The sequence below is a fragment of the Falco rusticolus genome, chromosome 9 (assembly GCF_015220075.1).
Source record: "Falco rusticolus isolate bFalRus1 chromosome 9, bFalRus1.pri, whole genome shotgun sequence".
Lineage (NCBI taxonomy): Eukaryota > Metazoa > Chordata > Aves > Falconiformes > Falconidae > Falco > Falco rusticolus.
The window spans coordinates 24,523,273-24,542,741 of NC_051195.1; the positions used below are offsets into that span (position 1 = coordinate 24,523,273).

At 40.9% G+C, this 19,469-nt stretch overlaps 1 protein-coding gene across 3 annotated transcripts in view; it reads right to left on the reverse strand.

Moving 5' to 3' along the window:
- Positions 1-8,478: 8,478 nt before the first annotated feature.
- Positions 8,479-19,469, reverse strand: part of VSTM4 (V-set and transmembrane domain containing 4) — a 38,698-nt gene continuing 27,707 nt past the window's right edge. The window contains exon 8 of one of the 3 annotated variants that reach the window (XM_037400820.1): positions 8,479-8,910. In XM_037400820.1, coding sequence (XP_037256717.1) covers positions 8,854-8,910 — 57 coding nt within the window. In that variant the 3' untranslated portion in view covers positions 8,479-8,853. The other 2 variants (XM_037400818.1, XM_037400819.1) reach the window with 2 other exon arrangements.

A 19,469-nucleotide genomic window follows, 5' to 3' on the forward strand; every position in this document is an offset into this window, starting at 1 on the left:
GCTAAACTGGTAATTTTACTCCCGCTCTCCCCTGCCTGTCCTTGACCTGGTAAAGAAATTATCTTATCTTACCACAGAAGGGCTGAGTAACCACTTAACAAGAGTAGCTTCCTGAACACCACAGTCTAGGTCAGGGCAGAACCAGAAAGAACACAAAGAACATTATGGTCATGAAGGCCTTTGTGTTCATACCGCCAAACACACCCTTGAACAGACAGAGCCAGGAGAGTTCCCTGGCTCCCATTGCACTGGGACTGGTTAGCACTGCAGTAGTGAAGCCCTGTGTGTGCTGCACTGGGCGCCCAGAGGCTGAGGAATCGCTATATGCCACAACCTTGGTGCTAGAGACTTGCTAGCATCGTTAGGAAGAATCTGGAGAGGAAGACAGGTTTTTACCGATCTTCTAACTACACCATCAACTTTCTTCTTCCTGTAGGGCACTGCTTTGTTCAGGACTCTTCTTTTGAATTATTTTGCTGAATGAGCAACTTCCTATAGCAAACAGCTTCCTTCCTTGCAGAGTGCTGAGAAGTGTCCCTGTCCCAACCCACCCCACAGCTCTGTCTGACCTCCACAGTGAGTGAGGTAATAGCCTGTGGAAAATGTGGTAATTGGAGGTGATTAGAGCTCATGATGCAGACATATAAGGAAAGCTGTGTTATGTCTACACAGATGACCTGGCTGGTTATCCTTTTTAACCTCCAAGTGCGTGACTTGATGACTCAAATACTGTCCTTTCTGTGCTCAGTGAAACATGCACTGAAAGCAGGGCAAAATGCACCAATGTTTTTGCAATCAAAGTAGCCCTGTGGAGCAAAGGTAGACCGTGCCTGTCTTTCCTTTTCCTGAGGACTGGGGAAAGGTCAGTTGTCACAGAATTCAACAAAATTACGTACACTGCTTCTTTTCTCTTCCCTCTGCACATTACTTAAAAATAAGTTGCAATTTGGAAACATGGACAGCAAGACTTGGACTCCTGTCAACTGTGAATACAGCTTTACTGAACTGTGATATGTTATTAAGAGCCATGAAAGCAGCTCACTACCTGTGTTTTCATTTACCTAGTAAGCATCTTCATAACTTGATAATTGTGCCTCTTCCTTTAGCCTTTTCATGCAGCCTGTCTTTGCCAATAGCAGATAGTCCCTTTCCTAGACCTGGCACTGACACCTACTTTACAGCCTGGCTCCAATGCTGTAGACATCAACCTGATTCTGATATAAGAAGAGGCCAACTGTAGGCTAGCCATGCATGGATTTGACAGGCTCATCTCCTTGTGCCTCATGTTCTCTTACACCTTCAAGAGAAGGACAAGGTGCATTAGCTATTGGTTTGGATTACAGAGGAAAAATCGAGTGTGCAAGTCTGAATGGAAGTCAGCAGGTCAGGAATTAATGTCTTCCTGAGTCAAGCTTGTTCTAATGTTCAGGGAGTTGTAATTTGGGAGAATACAAAAGGCAAATGGATAGAAGTAGGTCGCAGTTTTTTCCTGGTGAAAATTCTGATTATGAGTGATTTGCTGTACAGCAGTGCTTGGTTGAGAAAGTTTCTACCTCTAGAGGATTTTCCCCCAGACTTGTAAGTCATGAAAAGAAATACATATTGTGAGTATCAAAAGCACCACTCCTTCCTTGTGGAGTTAAGGCACAAATTTAAGCATGTTGCTGTCATCATATTTCCTAGGTCTGGTACAGCTAGTGTGCGCAAAAGTGGTAGAGTGCTACCTGGTCATTTTTCTGCAGGCAAGTCCCTGTGACATGAACATTTTGCTATAAATTTGCAATATATGATTGAACAGTTAGCTGAAACTCATTCTCTTACATGCATATACTTCTATATTTGTGTTGGTCACCTGTGTACTTGGTAAATTATGAACGTCCATGAAATTCTGTAGGCTCTAGATGTGGAGGTGGCTTTCACTGGCACGTAGACAAGACTTGGTACTAGCTCAGGGACACTAGTGGTGCCTACTTGGTGAGTATACTGGTGTGATACTGAATCTCTAATGGTTGCATAGGATGTAGGGGTAGCAAATCTAGAATATGTTTGAAAAGCAAATGAACAATTCCACAGCAAATATACTTGCAGCATAGCTTCATTGTTACCGTAAATGGCTCAATGTGAACATCAACAGAGTGTTTACCTCAGAAGTAGCTTTGCAAGGGGTAGTAGCTCTGGGTGAGAATTACCCTTTAAAGAAATCCAATCCCATTAGGATAAGAAATGCAGAAATAAGGCACGGTCTTAACTCTGCCCTGTAGGGAAACCAAGAAGAGCAATGTGGAACAGCACAACCTTTATGTGACTTTAAAAATCAGTTTAATTGAGGGCCATAAACACTAAAATGCCTTAATTACACTTATTTGGTTATTGCACAGACCATCTTGCTTCCTTGTTCAGCAATAGAAGCCTTATAAATGTTAACAGTGAGCATTAAATACTGTCTGATTTCTGTGGCTTTCTGTTGTCTAATGAACACCAGTTAAGCAATATTTGCAGAACTGCCTGTGCACTGCAAGGCCTTTTTGCATCCTCATAAAAAAAGTGTTTGCTCAAACCTCTCTTGAGAAATCCATGCAAACCAATCTGTAATTCCCACAGGGAATTTTCCCCTCTGATTGTCACTGTGCGCTGTGGTTCCCAAGTCCTTTTCATACAGGGATCTCAAAGCTTGTTACAGGAGGGTATTGACAAGAAGATAATCTCATTCATGGTTGCCTATGGCTCTCACAAGGGAAGTTATTCGAGTGCCATACAAGTTAAAATAATTTTCAGGAATATGCTCCCTTTTGTATGAAAATGTGGTCTGCCATGCTTTTGTCTCATCTTTCAGGAGGGACATCCCAAGGAAGTTGTAAAAGAAGCCCAGAAAAGCTCTGGACCTGATCCCAGCTTTCTTGTCTCCTCCTGTTTGGTACTAAGAGCACCTCTGAACCAGGTAGCTGGAGTGATTGTTTGCCTATGAACACACACATCACTCAGGGAGCAGACTGGTTGTTGCGTTACTGGTGTCACTCTTCAGATGTGTGCATAGGAATTGCTGTCATTGAAGTCAGCCAGGCTAATAGGAGAGTTGTGAGAGGGAACAGGGCTGGTGGAGGAATGCCAGCCTTCCCTATGTTTTTTGCCTTGTGAACAGGTTGTCATCAGAGTTCTTCCAAAGTGTCAGAAGGCTCCTGGAAATTTGCTGCATGAAGCTTTAAAAGGAAACTCCCTTGTTCCTCTGCACTGAACTTCAATGTCTTATGGAAACCTGGTATCCAGAACCAGGCAGCCTTCAGCAATACATTGGGATCTTGGTGACCATGAGTAATATTTGCTGTAATAAGTACTGAGAAAATGTAGGCCTTGTGATGGGAACAGTTGTGCCTGTGTTCAGTGATCACTTGATGTGTTCCACACTCAAGTGTTGAAGCCCTATGCATGTGGAGGGTTGTCGGTGTGGGGCAGTCACCAACCGAGCAACAGCGAGTGTACTGGCTGGGTGGCTGGAGCTGAGGATGGCACATGCGTCCTTTGTGGTGGAAAGAACATTGTGAGCTCTTACTGATGGGGGAGAAGCTGTCTTTGTGTGGGTGACTGCAACAGCAGCATGGGAACTTGCCCTGTTTCAGGTCAGAAATTTTCTCCTTGTTCAGCTTGGACAGGAGGCTCTAAGGACTTTGCTTCTCCATTGTGCATCTGTTCCTTGACCAGGAGGAGCAACAAAGAGTCATGCTCCCACAGCTGCTCCAGTTCTGGTGGGATGGCCACCTTCCATGGGGGGACCACAGGTATTAAGCCACTGGAATGAACAGTGACAGGCTCTTTGGCCACTCCTGTGCTATGTCCAGTCTTCACAGTCTCCTGGCTGTGGCAGTCTCCAGTGGAGAGGTGCTAATAAGTTAAATCTCCTCTGCCAATGTCTATGTCTTTATATCTCCTTATTTTACTGACACCACTGGTGTAACCAAAATAAAATGCAGTCAAGATGTAGTCATTTAGGTTCCCTTCTTTTTCACAGTTCCAGAGCACCAGATCTGGTAAGCAAGTAAAAAATGTATCTTTATTGTGACAGTGAGACCATGCATGTTGTAATCAAGGGATTCCAGCAGTGTTATTGAAATAACCAGAGTTGCTGCCAGACCATGAGGTAAATTGGTTGGGAAGGTGAAATCCTGATTTGCTTTAAAGCCTTTGCCTGCCTGGAAGGCTGGCTTCTGCCTGTAACCTGACATTTGTTGACCTTGGTTGTGTAAGGACTCAGTTGCCACCTTGCTGGGTGCAGCAGTCTGTGGTGGTCATGGTGGGCACCAGTTTGAAGCTCTGGGCAGCTCTTGGCTCTTCAGAGCCAGATTATGAGCTGAAGATATACTCCATGTTTGGGCCGTATATTCCAGGCCCTTCCCTGTGGCAGTGCTGGGGCTGTGATAAGTGGGAGGAGGCCCACTAGAAATCTACTCAAGCAGGTCTAATTGTACCAAATAGAACAGCTCAGTAGAGTGGAAAATAGTTCTTATATATCTACTCGAAGAAGATAATGACCTTTTAAATAACAGAAGCAATTTTATTTCAATACCCCAATTACTCTGAACTCTCAAATGTCAAAGTGCCGAGCACTTTCAAAATAACTTAATTTAGACATTTATAGCACTTAGACAGTGCTAGCTTCTTATCTAACCTAATTATGGGTTGTACAGGAAATTGCAAAGCATCCCAATTAATGTTATTTTTTATAGTGATACATAGGAGTAACCTTTGCCATTTGCCGTCATCATGTGCACAGTGATTTACTAATTTTGGCTTTTGAGTTAGTTCTCTGGCAGGGTAGAACTTTTCTATCCTCTGGTTGCTCTTTGAGAGGAAGTAGAAGTGAGCATAGCTGTGTTTACCTGGGGGATTTGAAGGGCACATGTTCCCGTGAGAGCAGAGTGCCATTGCAAGGCAGGACTGTTTAAGTCGTAGAGGTGCCCTATAGAATAGTACTGGCTGGCTGTCAATCTTCTTGATCCTCTCTGATCTGAGTACTGAGGCCAGTATTCTCCACCTACTTGTCTCCCACAGGACTAGTGCAGGGGAATGAGATTTGTAAAGCTGTTTTTAACTGGCTGCCTGAAAAATCCCTTCACAGATGATGCTGAGCAGTTTCCCTTCTAGTTCCTATGCTGTGCAGGTAGAAGAAGTGGTGTAGCACCACTGAATAGTACCCAGTGACTCCTTGCTTGCTTTTATGGTGGGGGGGGACACGTGTCCATTTAGCATGTCTGAAAGTGTTAACTGTTGTCCTTCCCCATGTGTTTTTTGCCCTGTATACTTTACCTGATGTCTTGGTTCTGTGCTGTGCACCCCACCATGACCCTGCTGTCAGGAGAGAACTGCTAGCAGTCAGAGAAGTTCCTGCAGGCTTCTTCTTTCCTGAGGATAATCCATAAGAGTCAACAGCTAATTTCTCAAAGAAAGATATGGGGCTGTGGGTAGCTACGTACTGTAGCTGCTATCAGCTGTGCCCAAGACTATGCCAGCCCAGAACGGGAAGGCAGAAGCCCCCAAAGGTCATCTTGTCTTGTGCTACTCTATGTACAGAGCTCTAATGTGCCGTTGTGGTATCATTTGCTTCCTTATGGTAAAATATTACTGCAGACAAGGCAGATATGATTTTAACATGGCTTAACTCAAATTAAATCCAAGAGGGAAAGTTTGAGTTTGACTCAACAGCTTGTGTTCGAGAGGGACACAGGGAACAGGCACACAGAGAGTTCAGAAGTCCCTTTCCCCAAAGTTTTTCCCTAGACAGGACCAAAGCCCAAGTGAGTTTGCCTGGGGACTCTGGGCACATGCCCTCCTACTTCCCTGGTGTGAGATGCAGAAGAGTCCCAGATCCTGCACAGCAGGGAGAAATGCAATTGCTGTATTATGCACTAAAATGAAAACCTGAGCAGGTCTTCAGCTGGAAGCTCAAAAAGGGCTGCCGGAACATTTCTGATGGGGATGGTCAAAGACTGAAAAGCCTCCTGTGGGGTTTGCAAACAACCCAGAAACACTGGTGAGGAATAAGAGAGACTTAACACAACATGGTGCCAAGACAACTAGCTCTCTTGCCCTACCTATTGCTATGCAGTCAGCAGAACACATTGCTTCAGCATTCAGCCTCTGGATGGAAATGCTGGAATACGAAACTGCTGTGAAGTTTGCTGAAAAAGCTGGGGCAGCCAGGGAAAGGGGTTGTTGAAAGCCACATGTTGGAGCTATGATGTGTTTTGTGCAGGTATTTCAGCAGACCTCTGTGGGCTGTGGTCAGAATGGCATTTGGGAATCCAGCTCAGAACCCCACTAACCATCCCCCGAATTTCCAGGGCAGTTTTCTCTGGAATAATTTCTTCATCTTTCCCATAGAAGCAGTATTGGGAATCATTTGTTCTTTACAAGAGGTACGACTGAGAGAATTGAGGTTGTTAATTCTTTTTTCAACCTTTCCTCCAATAGTATTCAAATATGGCAAAGGCTGTTAAGAGGAAAAATGTCTACTGAGGAAAAGGCAAGAAGATATAGTCTATATGCTAGGAAACACTTTGAATGATTAGGGCTGTGGAAACGGGTGGAGAAGAGAGTGTGGAATCTTATCACTAAATGTCTGAGAAGAGGTTAGAGCAGGGGTCCTCAAACTTTTTAAACAGGGGGCCAGCGCGCGGATGAAGTGGCAGGCAGTCATCTGCGGCTGCTTGGTTTCCCCCCCCAGCCCCCAGCGGGGTCGGGGGGGGGGGGGGTGGTGGTCAGGGGGGGTTCTGTTAATACAGCGGGCTGGATTGAGGACCCTGGGGGGCCGTATCCAGCCCATGGGCCATAGTTTGAGGAGCCCTGGGTTACAGCAACCTCTATCAAGTTAAGACAGATTGAGTTGATCCAGCCTTGAGATCAAGTGATAGACTATCTGATATCTTAACATCTGTTCTCTAGCAGACATCTGAAAATCTGTTCAGATCCATTTTCTCTTTTTATTTTAAGAGGAATAACACAAACTCAGAGTCTTCTATTGACATGCAGTCTTTGGATCTACCTTGCCCCCCAACCAAGATAGTAAAATGGTGTCAAAACAGGTGGTGGAAAGAAAGCACACCAAATGAGTGTATTTCAGATTAGTGCAGGAAACCCAGAAGAGTGGAATTTAGGATTTTATGTTTTAATCCAGCAGGTTAGACTGAAGCCAAAAAGGATCTCTGCACCCTGATGTCACTCACTAGAGATGTTTCAGAGGAGTCCTCAAAAAGCAGAATTTGACCTACAAATCAAACGTCAAATGAAACCTCATTTGGTCTGAGACCTGCTGTGCCAGCACAACCTGGCCAAACCCTAACTAAGGACACAAGCTAATTGAACTTCTTAATGGAGAGAACCCCACAATTATGTTACAGTTTTCCTAAGACAAATAATTTGCTTGTAATTACAGAGATAATGACATTCTGACCACACCTACCAATTAGAAAGTTGTAATAAAGAGTAATAAAACACCTTTTCCTTGGGCTGCAGAATCAACCCCCACACAGCCCACGACACTAATATGATTTACTCCTGTTTGCTGATGGAGAACTCTAGTAATAAAATTTAATGTGGAGGAACAAGATGCATTTAACCAAAGCTGTAAACATCTCTAATTCTATTTAAAGCTATAGGGTGCAGTACATTAACATTTAACAATCTGATACTAAATTTGTGTAAAAGTAATAGAGCTGTATTTGTTAAAATTTCAGCACTAGGCCGTGTTTTACCAATGACAATAGGAGGAGTAACCAAAATAGTATGACCCAGCAGAGCCCAGCTGCTGCTTGATAAGGTATTAAGAGTCTTAATGGGAACTCCTGTTGTAAAAGAACAGTGGTCCACATTCAGCTCTGCTGCTGTTCTGCTGAAGCCAGAGGGAGCTAGGCCAGAGATTAATACGGCCTTGTGGTCCCTGTTAATAGGAGCTAAATCCGACTTATTCTGCATTTCTCCCAATAGAACACATTATACTCAATGAAATTTTCTTCTCTGTAGTCTTCCAGGTGAGTTGCTTTGATACCTAAAGATGTACAATTAATTGCAAGGTAAAGAAAAATGGTTTTCTTTCTCCAAGGATGTGTTCTGACACTATTAAATCTGCATCAGAAAAGGCATAAGAAATGTCTGCTCAGGAAGACAGGTGTTCTCCCAAGTAGTATTTCTGGCTTCCTTTCAACTCAGCTGGTCTGTTGCCTTTCAGGATTTTGCTGTCATCTTGAAGTCAGTCACAAATAGAAAACATCTTTAAATCATGGAATTTTCTGCAGAATGAAAAATTCAATTCCCACCTGTTGGGATTGTCTAAATGCTGAGTACAAGATAAACACACATACTTATATCGTTCTCTAGCAAGCAATAAATCCTATACAGACTAAGAGAAGTTAGCTCACAAAAAAAAAGTAATTTATTTAGCTCATTTAACTATTATTCTGGGAAATTAGATATCAAGCATAAACAAGAATATATAGAATATTAATACACAAAGAATTATATTCATTAAAATACTGGTCATAAACATACAGTAGAGGATTTTTCTAACAATGGGCACAATGGCCGGTTGTGTGTAAAAGGAATGTTTATGTACCAAACTTTAGAAATTTTCACAACAAAGTGGTCAACTCATTAATGTGTTAGGGTTTTATTTTTAATTTCAAAGGAATCACTAAGTTCTATACTTTTCTAAGGTCTTCCTTACAGCTGTCTGCATAAGAGATGTTCTCTCTTGAACAGTTAGTCAAACTCTGGCTGTTCCAAAATGGATCCCTGAATGTTTGATCATTCTTTAGCACCGATTTCTTTTTGGTCAATGAATTGATTGCTGTTGTCATTGGAAGTCCATCACCCAGTCAGAGAACAAGAAAAGATACCATGCCCTTTTGCTGGGTGATTACATACCTAGGATAATGAAAAGGTGAAATAAACATTTTCCTGACAGCTCACAAATGCACACATTAAAAATGCAAATAATTACTATCAAACCTATTGATAAAAGCTGGCTTTTGTCTGGACATAACTGTTTTGATAAGGGACTAGAGTTGGAATTAGTACTGTACATAATAGCCAGCCTGACAAGCTTTTCTTAAATTCTTTTTTTATACAAGAGATTTTTATCTAACATGGAAGCAGGAGACCACATTTTACACTTTCACATCCTGGCTATACTATAACAAATTATGTATGCTGTCTAATCTTTACCACCACTCAAAAAAGTTAAAACCCAGTTTATACAGACTCACTTATTCTGGTGAAACCCTCCAAAAGACAGTGATGTGCTCCCTTCCTTTGTTGCATGACCCCATCCCTGCATTGTCACCCCTGTCCCTCTTCTCCTGCTCTCCCATGCAGGAGGACATGAGTATTCCTGCAGTGGTTCCCAGCTGTGCTCTAAGCCCTGGTGAGAAGTTGCTGTATCACTACAAAAGCCTGACCTGTAAAGGAGGAAGCAACTTGGATCACCTTGATTAGGATTTCAAAACCCAGTCCTGCAAGTGCAACTCCAAAATCCACACTAAATACTGCTGAATGAGCAGACAACGTGGTCCTTCCCAGACCTGGAAAGAACCTGGCACTTGCCAAGTATCAGATCTCCACAACCTGATGGTGAGCTAAAGAGCCTGTGCTTTTATGTCTCTGTTAACAATGCGGTTACTCAGGAGCTAAAGCTTCCCAAGGACTGGAAGATGTTGGGTACCCAGCTCTCTCTGACCTTTGGTGGAGTTTGGGCATTGGAGATTTAGGAGCTTGAAAACATCAGTCCAGCTACCCTTCATGACTGAAATGCTCAAGGTGCCACAGATTAGCCCATTTTCCATGAATGTGTATAAAGGAAAAGGAAGAATCCTTTCTCATTTATGAAGAGGTGAAGAAAGAGGAAGAATATTTTGTGTTCTCACATTAAGCTCATTTCCCTATTTCCTGAACCCTGGTCTTTCCAAATAAATAACTCTAAAGTAAGTGAGCGGGGTGTTGACAGAGTCTGCTCCATGCTAAAAGAAAAGCTGTGTGATATTTCCTCTAGATCAGCAGCTCAGTAGTGTCGGCCACAGGAGGAAACTTTTGCAGGCTTGGGAGCACCAGTCTAAATCAAGGCCAAAAGGCTAGAGCGTCCTGGCTCTGTCAAAGTCTTACTCACCATCAAGCTTTTCCTATTCCCAGTCAGAATTTAAAAAAAAGATCGAATCATGGAAAATGTTCCCAAGCTATAAATTCTTCCTTAAATCAATGGGGTTTCACTACAAATGTTTCCTTTGGATTATTTTGAAATGTTTGACTTCAAGCACTTAAGAACTTTACTAAAAGTAACATAAGTTTTTAAGGATGACATCATTTAGAAAGTGAACTTGAAAATATAGAAACCAAATCCTTTATATAACTATTTCTGGAGGGGAAAAAAAATCAGAAAAAGTAATTTCAGCTTTTTCTTTGCTGTAGAAAAAAGTCTCCACTTTACTGAGCTAATATTTTTCTGATGGGAAAAACAGCATTAGATTGAGAAATTTCCTGATCAGCGGTCTTTGTCTTCAGAAGCAGATTGATGTGCATGAATCCTGCCACTAGTCCTTCTGAGGCGTGCAGAGATGTTGATGTTTACAGCTGGACTCATCAAATTAGCATCAAAGAAGGAACAGCGTTTAGTATTGAAAATGCCCCAGGTAGAACTTCAGTCCAATAGAAACAGAGGGGCTGAACACTTGGAAGGGTGTCCCTGGGATGTCACTCGTAGACCAGCTGTTTTTTCTATCATCACTTTCAACTACATTTTGTTTAGAAGTCTCATAGGAAAATAGAAGCGCGTGAATGGAAATTAAAAAAAAAAAGGGCATTTGTATGATTTTTATTAATAAACAGCACAGCAAGAATTAAATAGAACACAAAGGACATTTATACAGGCATGAACTATTACAGCTTGTTCTCCTCAAAGAGTATCTGTGCATAGACTGTTGTACTGGGAATGCCTTTGGCTTCCTGAATAGGCTTCATAAGTTCAAGTTCAGCGTATGTTAAATTCTCCTCTGTGATTTTTGGCTAGAAACAGAACCAGCAAATTAGTTATAATGTTGTTACCACTAAAGGTAAATATTCCATAGAATGGGCTATATTTTTTCTGTCACACATCCTAATTCCACTGTGCTGTTAATCAGTTTAGTCCGCATTAGTTAGTTCACAGAAGATGAAATAAAAATCATATGAAAAGCAAGTAACAGGAAATAGTGGGATTTTCAGGTTCATTTCCAATTTCTGCTTGTTTCTCAAGCACTGAACATTTTAATTTGACAATTAAAATATTGGAGATTTGAAATATATGTGTTAGCAAAATGTTCAGCCTCTTTAATCCTAAATTTCTCAATTTAATTTTAGTTATTGCAGTTTCACAATTTGAAATATATATGCCAAATTTGCTTCCCAGCTGTAAACCTTGGACCAGTTACATCTCTAATCACAGCCATGTCACAGTATCTCTTATAATGTTTCTTAACAGAACCAAGAAACCTGTTAAAAATATGAAGAAGGCAGCAAAAATTGATAGATTTGAGCCACTGTCTTTCCAATTATATTTCACCACTTTTGCCATGCTATAGATGAGTTCAGAGTTTAGAGCAAAGGTCATACCACCCAAGCTGTCTGATGTATTACAGTAGCTGAGTTTTAGCATTAAAACTGTAAAACTTAGCTAAGGGAGAAGTTAGAAAGAAAATTGACGGGACAAATTTCACATGGGTGACAGAAGCACTGCTTACTGCTGTTGGGGACTTCATCCAGACTCAGAGTGGTAGCTTAGAGGAGGAAAGCCTTGTCTTGTGTTCCTTTGTGTGTGTTGGCTCATCACTTGTGAGTGGGTTGTTCATATCAAATTCACCTCAGAAAATGAAGCAACAAACAAAAGAGTTGCTGTAGATTATTATGTGGGGCCTTAGTACTTGAAAAGGATTTAATTTCATCTGTAGAAGATTAAAATCTGTGCTCCCTGAAGAAGGGTGAAGTGCTAAGGCCCTGTGCAAGTGAAGAACTGGAGAATTTGGGTTTTTATCATCTTGGGTACTGTTCTACCTGAGTATAACTGGTGTCCTCAAGTTTAAGCCTAAAAAGGGCAATTAAAACAAAACCTAAAATATTTCAGCCATGCAAATTTTTTGCAGTCACAGGGCTATACCTTACAGTAAAAGTTGCATCTCTGAGATCAAGGAAGGCTTTGCCAATTGTAAACTGAAAATTGACTCAAAGTTCATAAATCAAGATTTTCCACATGGTATTTAAATGTTATAATGAAGAAACTGACAATATTTTCCAAGGCAAAGAATTTCCTTTATATTTTATTTACTGCTATTTATTTCTTTCTGATTTAACATAAATGATTCCTGTTTCTTTGAAATGTGTTTGAATAATTGTTATATTGCCTCCTGGCTAAAAAGATAAACATCTAATATCCTCTGAAATCGGTCCCTGTTCTCCCCTGCTTCCTGTCTTTTGCACTGCTCTGGAATCCTCTCATTTTGCTTTGACAGTTGCTCAGACTCTGCATTTCAGATTTTTTCCCTCTGGGTGGATCAGTTTACACTTTTCCAGCATTAATTTAATCTTATTTCTTCTCTGTAGATCTGGTCCTGAAATACTTTTTACAGCAGCTGCTGCAAGTGGTATCACTGAAGGCAGTTGATCTTTGCGTGTGAGTGAAGGCCATCTGCAGGGCTAACTGCAGGACTGTAACCTTTGCATTTGATTATTCACATGGTCCTCCCTCCCTCCCTCCCTCCCTCCCCTTCTTGCATGGGTAGTTCTAGTTGATCTTAGTTTCTGGTATTCATGCACTATCAAATGTTCCACTGTTGACTACAGAGAAAATTTCCTGCTTTCATTGAATTTTCTGGTGTGATGATGCAAAAGGATTTCCTGTGGATCCCAGCCTCATCTTGTACGTAACAAATGAAATCACACGTTTCTTTGTACATTATGGGGACTGAAGTGAACCACAATGTCTAGAAAGACATCTGTCCTATCCTGCCTTTGGCTTAAAGAGTTAAAAAAACCACCTTTGTCAACTGCTCTGATGTTTAATTAATTTTCTATATTCCCCCTCTTCTTTCTAGCCTGAGAGTATTAGTCTCAGTTTCTAGGCATTTAAGTTGTTTTTGTCTTTTACAATATGTTAAAGATTCCTTTTCAGATTTCAAAATTATACGTGCCCATCTATTCAGTAGATGGCACAGAGCCTAATACAGGAGTTAAATTGAGGCTGGACATCACAATAGCACCAGCAAATACTGAAGATTTTATTTTCAGTGTGTGATAGCACATCTGGTCTGTGTTTGAAGGTGTTGGAAGTTTTGCTGTCAACTTCAGTGTCACCTCAGACCCTCAGCGCAGAATGATACACTGAATGTGAAAAGCCTCCTAAAAATGAATCTGATAAAACTGCAAACAAGCTGTTGGTCACTGCCAGAGTAAAACTCTACATTTCCTATGACTGACCCAGTGCACCTTTTGAAGTAGGAATATTTGCATTGTTCTGTAGAATTCAGTTGCTCAGGGCAAGCTAAATTTGTATATGCCTTCCCTTTTGCTGTTTAATTGTATTTCATGTTATGTTTCCATTTAGAAAATGCTGCATGTCCTAAAATAGCCAACCCAACGCCCAGCTCATGTAAATTTTAGAACTAAGATTTATGAAATCATATTGTCCAGGTGTTTTATTATATTATCTCAAAATTGCATTGTTTTCCAGTGTAGATTATCTCTTTATTCTTACTTTATTCTATTATGTTTGGATATGAAAAATAACACTAGATTCCCCAAAACAAGTCATTGGGCAGTAGTGGCTGATGTGTTGCTTTCATACATTTTTATGATGTTCCTATAGTAAACATAATTTAATAAAGCCAAAACACACTAAATAAATAATTGCATCTAGAAAAGCAATAAAACCAAATAAAATTAGTACTTTCATAAGTGGAAAAGGTACTTCAATTACTGCTACAAGCAACAGCACACCATAAAATGTGTAGAATAATTTCCCTTATGCATATTTCTAGTATGTAATAATTTGATTGAAAATATAAGGAAACACACAGGAGGTTCAAAATTGTGAAAGGTATACAGTTTGCAGCAAAGGATGCGTAATAACAGTGCATGGAACCAACACTACTTTAAAGTACCTATGGTAGCCAGGGTTTTATTCCATGCGCTCTTCTGTACTTCATTTATCAACCATGTTTAATGTAATTTTGTTGGTTTGTTTGTCCAAAACCAATTTTTTTGAACAGACAAGGGAAGAAAACTAATTCTACAATTTCATTTCTCATTTGGATTGGATAACATTTTGGCAGTGTAAACCTGGAACCGTGCCACCACCTCCTTTTTGGAACAATAGCGTGACTTTAATAAGTGATGTTATAGATGGAACTGATAGTAAGGCGGAAGAGGAAGAGGCAGTGAATGACTGGTCGTTCACCTCTCTCTTTCGATCCTGGCTCTTCACTTAGGAGGTCTTTGTGATTTATATGGCTACAACGTCCTTTCCTGAAAAATTACATTGTTGTTCTAAAATAACATTGAAATTATTTCTTTAAATGCAATTCTATTCCAGTGTAACATTTCTACATACAGTCTTTATCTTGTATGTCTGTTTTCTCATCTTGGGATCATACGCTTTGCAGAAATATAAATTAGGAAGAGTCACCATTTTCCAGTATATCTTAAAACTATTCCTCTTCCAGATTTCTTCCAGTCACAGGGCTTACCATGGGCAACTAGTTGAACAAGTTCACTCATGGGAACATTTTTCTTAATGAACAACCTGCAGTGTCTATCATGTGAATATTTAAAAGAAACTGAAGTATGTGTATACATAGTTTTGTTTTTATTGGGTTTGTGCAGTATATAAATGTGTTAGAAATTACCTAGAAGCATTGGGGTTTAAATGAAAATTACTCTGATTTTGATGTCATAATGACCAGGAATCTCTATTTTGCTCTTCTTAGGCTTATCTAGTTTGTGTTTTGGCAGCCTCAAGGATGTTTTCTGCAGTTAGACCAAAAGTTCCTGAAGTTTTAACTATGACCACTTTTGTCCAGATTTGTAATTAGATATGAAGTAAACAAGCATATAATAACCTCATAAATTTAACTTGTCTGGAAAAACAACTGATGCCAACTTACACTTATGGATTGCTGCAATCTCAGTGTTCCATGACCACACCAGTTATAATGAAGATGACACAATGAATGTGAATTTCTAAATTTAAAAAAATATATATTTTCCCTAATTCTAGTTTACTATCAAAAATAAGCAGAAAAAGGCTCACTTCCTAATTCACTTCAGTTTAAAATATTTTAGTGACTATTGCTGCAGACATTTGCCTTGGAATTCGGTCTCTATATGATCACATGTGATAGAAGGGGTTTTTGGGGGTATGATGCAGAATGACTTTAACATGGGACCAGGGCGAGAAAATTAGGTTTATAAACCAAAATGAATTTTCACCTGAATTTTCTGAATGCAGAAAAATGAGTTTTCTGCATTTAACAAGCCTGTGTCCCAAGTTCCAGTCAAAGCTTCATAATATCTTTAATAACTCAAATCTCCTGCAGCAACACTTGAAAGTGAAACCCTTCCTTCACTGGTATGGTCTACGCTTGTGGGTGAACGGATTAGGCCAGCAAGGATAAAACCTTGCCAGTTGTACGTATGTTTGCTGATTTGATTGCCAGTACATGGCAGACTGCCACCTATGGAGTGGCCATGCTGTGCTGTTTGGTGCACAATGCGGTACTAAGGGGATGCTATAGGAAATGTAAATGGGAAAGACAGAGTCAAGAGGTGGTGGTGAGGTTTGTTTCATCCAGACTCTTAAGAGCTGGACTTCTCTCCAGGTTACCCCACAGCACAAAGTAAGCAGCCCTGGCTCAGTGCCATGAAGTAGCTCTCCTAGCAAGCACTTGCTGAAACTACCATATTTTCTCTTCCTTCTTCTTGCAAAGGCCAAACTCTAATCTTTGGTCTTTTCCTTTTTATATTTGAGAAATTTTTGGTTTGTAGTCTGCTTTGTAGTCACACTTGCTAAAGGGGTCCACAGGAAAAATGTGGGTATTGTCCAGATGGCACAGCTCATGAACATCCTATGTCACTGCCTGATCACACTCAGTCAGAAAGGGTCGAGACAGGACTGTCCAGGCCAACCGGATGGGCTTTGGCCACAGAGACAGTGTTGCTTCTCTCTGCATGCATGCCCAGATGGGAGGAAACTACATACTGCATATAGCCTAAGGAAAAGGGGCTAGCCCTTCTTCTCCTCTCTATGTCTCATTTTTATAAGCATCTTTTTTTGAAGCTGTGGGAGAGGGCAGCATATAGCTGGCAGCTTGGCCATCATCGGTGGGTCAGTTACAGAGGTGAAGGCAACAGTGTGCTGAAACAAAGATTCGGCATGTGTGGTGGGCGGGCTGCAACTTCCTTCTCTGGGCCACCAGGGAGGCAGCACATGCTAGTAGTAGGGTCAGGCGGGATTTTGCAAAGTTAATAGTGAGAAAACTCACTGTAGGTTCAGAGAGAAAAAGATTCATTTTTTTAAAAATACACTGGAAAACCCCTCTCTAGAATGTATAGTCTTTCTTGCGCTGAAGGCAGTAGTGCTCCTCAGGGCCTTAGATACACTTTATGTTTAAACTCTATGAACTTCAGTGGGGTGGCTCCCTCAGTAAGGCAGTAACTTAACTTGGGAGTCAGAAAGAGATCTTTTGCTTTTTCTCTCTTTAGAGCTTTGGGTGTTTACTGGTGTCAGTGTCTTGATTGCAGGCAGAAGGCCAGAGAGATTCCCCTCAAAGAGAGTAGCTTCAAAAATTACTTCTGCTGATCTTCATGACAACCTGAAGCTAGATCTGCAAGATGAGAGCTATCCCTTAGAAATGCAACTGCTGGCCAGTAAGAGTGCTGAAATATCAAGGGAGCCATTGCCTTCTCACTGCCAAAGCTGAGAAATGTGACATTGGAAAATGTGGTGAGTAGGAAGCATGACTTTTAGTGGCACTATCAGTTAAAAAAGGACAGGTTCTTTCCCTTAAGATGCCTATTTTTTACTCCCTAGAGTAAAAAATACTTCCCAGACTCCATGAGAAAAATATCTACAATTTGTGAAGCCTCTTTCAGCATTGCATCTAAATTTTGCTATTGAATCCCACAGAAGTTATGAGGAAAAAGTCAGAGACAAAGATGATTTACTAAGTCCCATTGAATGATTTTATTTTAAAGAAACAAAATCCCACAAATGTAGGGCAGGCAATGATGCTAAGGGGTGAGCCAGTCCATCTAAATTAACAAAATCAAATATACCTGGCAGAGGTTTGTCCAGCCTGTTTTAACAGCTTCTGGGGAAGAACATATTCACCTTTGCTAATGCTTTATTCCTTTTACAGTTGCAGAGTTATTCCTAGATTCTAACCCAACACTGCTGGAAATCAGGGTGATTTCTTCTTATCCTTCAAAAAGGCCCAAGGAAGTAATTAAAGGTTTCCAGTTCTCTAGTGACACTTTTATTACTGAAAATGTGTCATCACACAAAAATCATCTGCTGTGGGATTTTGTAAATACACAAGTCTTGGCACAATTCCAGCAAGAGATTTTATGTATTTATACAAACTGTTCCTTCTTGGGGGTAAAGATAGCAACCTGTGGTCTGGATGGGAAAGCAGGCATAACTCAGTAGTTTTGAATGTGTTGTGTTCTGAGTGTCAGCCTGAATGTGTAAATGATATTCATGTTCCTATGGACATCTCACATCCTAAGGAGAGACTGGGGAGGGTGGCGGGGGGAGGGATTATTCATCTTGCAGAGAGAGAAATTATATAGACTGAATGGAAATATTCAGGAATCACAGGGAGCCAAGGAAAGAAATGTTCACCGCTCCTTTGTATATCATATGTACAATGTTACTTGAAGTCTGTGGAGATCAATATTGCCTTAAGAAATTGGGAACTTAAATCATCACCCGTTGTTATGTACTGTGGAGGAAACAACTCTTCTAACAGAGGGTGGCATAGCTTTTAATTTAAAATCATCCAGGAGAAAGGAAGACCTGATTGTTCCAGATCCAGAATCCACAAATTACTGAACAGATGTATTTCAGCTTCCTTTTCCTTTCTCAAAGAAAGGGCCAACAGCACCTATGAGCTAAGACTAATGAGGAACCCTGCTAGTTGTGCAAAAAGCTGACTAGCCTACCTTTCCTAGCTAGCTTGATGCATATAAGACTGGCTTGAATGATGCAGTACTTAATTACAAGATGAAAAAGAAGACGGGGTAAATGTCAACGTGTTCATCAAGTACAATCTTGCAATGTATAAATTTGCTCCTGGCCTGCTGTGAGGCTGAAGCTGCAGGACAGCAGCCTGGAGCACAGCTTAGAAGGCGCAAATTTCCCAGCAATCAAAACCCAAAAGCAGCCCTTTAAAATTTCACAGCTCTGACATGGAAACCAGACTGCAGATAATTCACTTGCACATCTAGACCCTTTTCCCAAAAGAGACCGCCAAGGTCACTCGTCCTGATATACAATGGTGCTGGTTGGTTTGTTGTACAATGGGAAATGCACTCCTGAAACCTAGAAGACAAAAGGATTTTTCAGGTGAAGGAAACTTAAGTTTCTGGAGCAGCTTTAGGAGCGCCTGCCTTCATTGCTTAATTCAGGAGCATACACCAATATAGAACACTGAGCTCAATGTGTAATGCTGAAAGCTTGATTTGGCTGAGTACATGCAGATAAGACCAAGTCACAGCCTTCTCAGTTGCACAAGTGTCAATCCTATGTCAAGTTCCTGCTCAAAACAATACCCTCCCACTTTGTCGACATAGAGGAGCAGGAAAACTGTCCTTTGAATGAATACTTTCAAATTCCAGACTTTCAGACAGATTACTTATTACAGAGTAAGCACTTTCAGGCCAAGGACTGTCCTGACCTGCACTGTCTGGCACTCGGCACATTGTCGGCACTTAGCCTATAATGATAGATAAGGATGGGATTTTCAAAGCTGCAGAAAGAAACCTGAGCTTCCCATTTCTGTTACATCTGTGAACACCTGGGAACCCAGATCTCTGAGCTGGCTTTGCAGCTTTCAGCATAAAATTTATAAGTGGTGCCTGAAAAAGGCAAGCAGGTAGAATGGGTGCCAAAGATTATGCTTTCACTGGAAGTTAACAACATGACTTCCAGAAATTTCCCTCAGTCTTAGATAACCATAAGCCTTTCCTGTTTCTCAAGTAGCTTTGCACCATCATCATCATCATCGAAAGAAAATCTCAGCAATCATGTGGCACCAGGCCACCAGTGATCCAACCCACGCCGAGATAAGCAATGCTGTCTGTGCTGTATGAGCTAAAGGGTAGAAGAATACTTCTCTTAAATAATCAGCCATGGTCACTGAAAGCACTCTGCTTCAGAAGTACCCAGGACCAATATGTATTCTGTG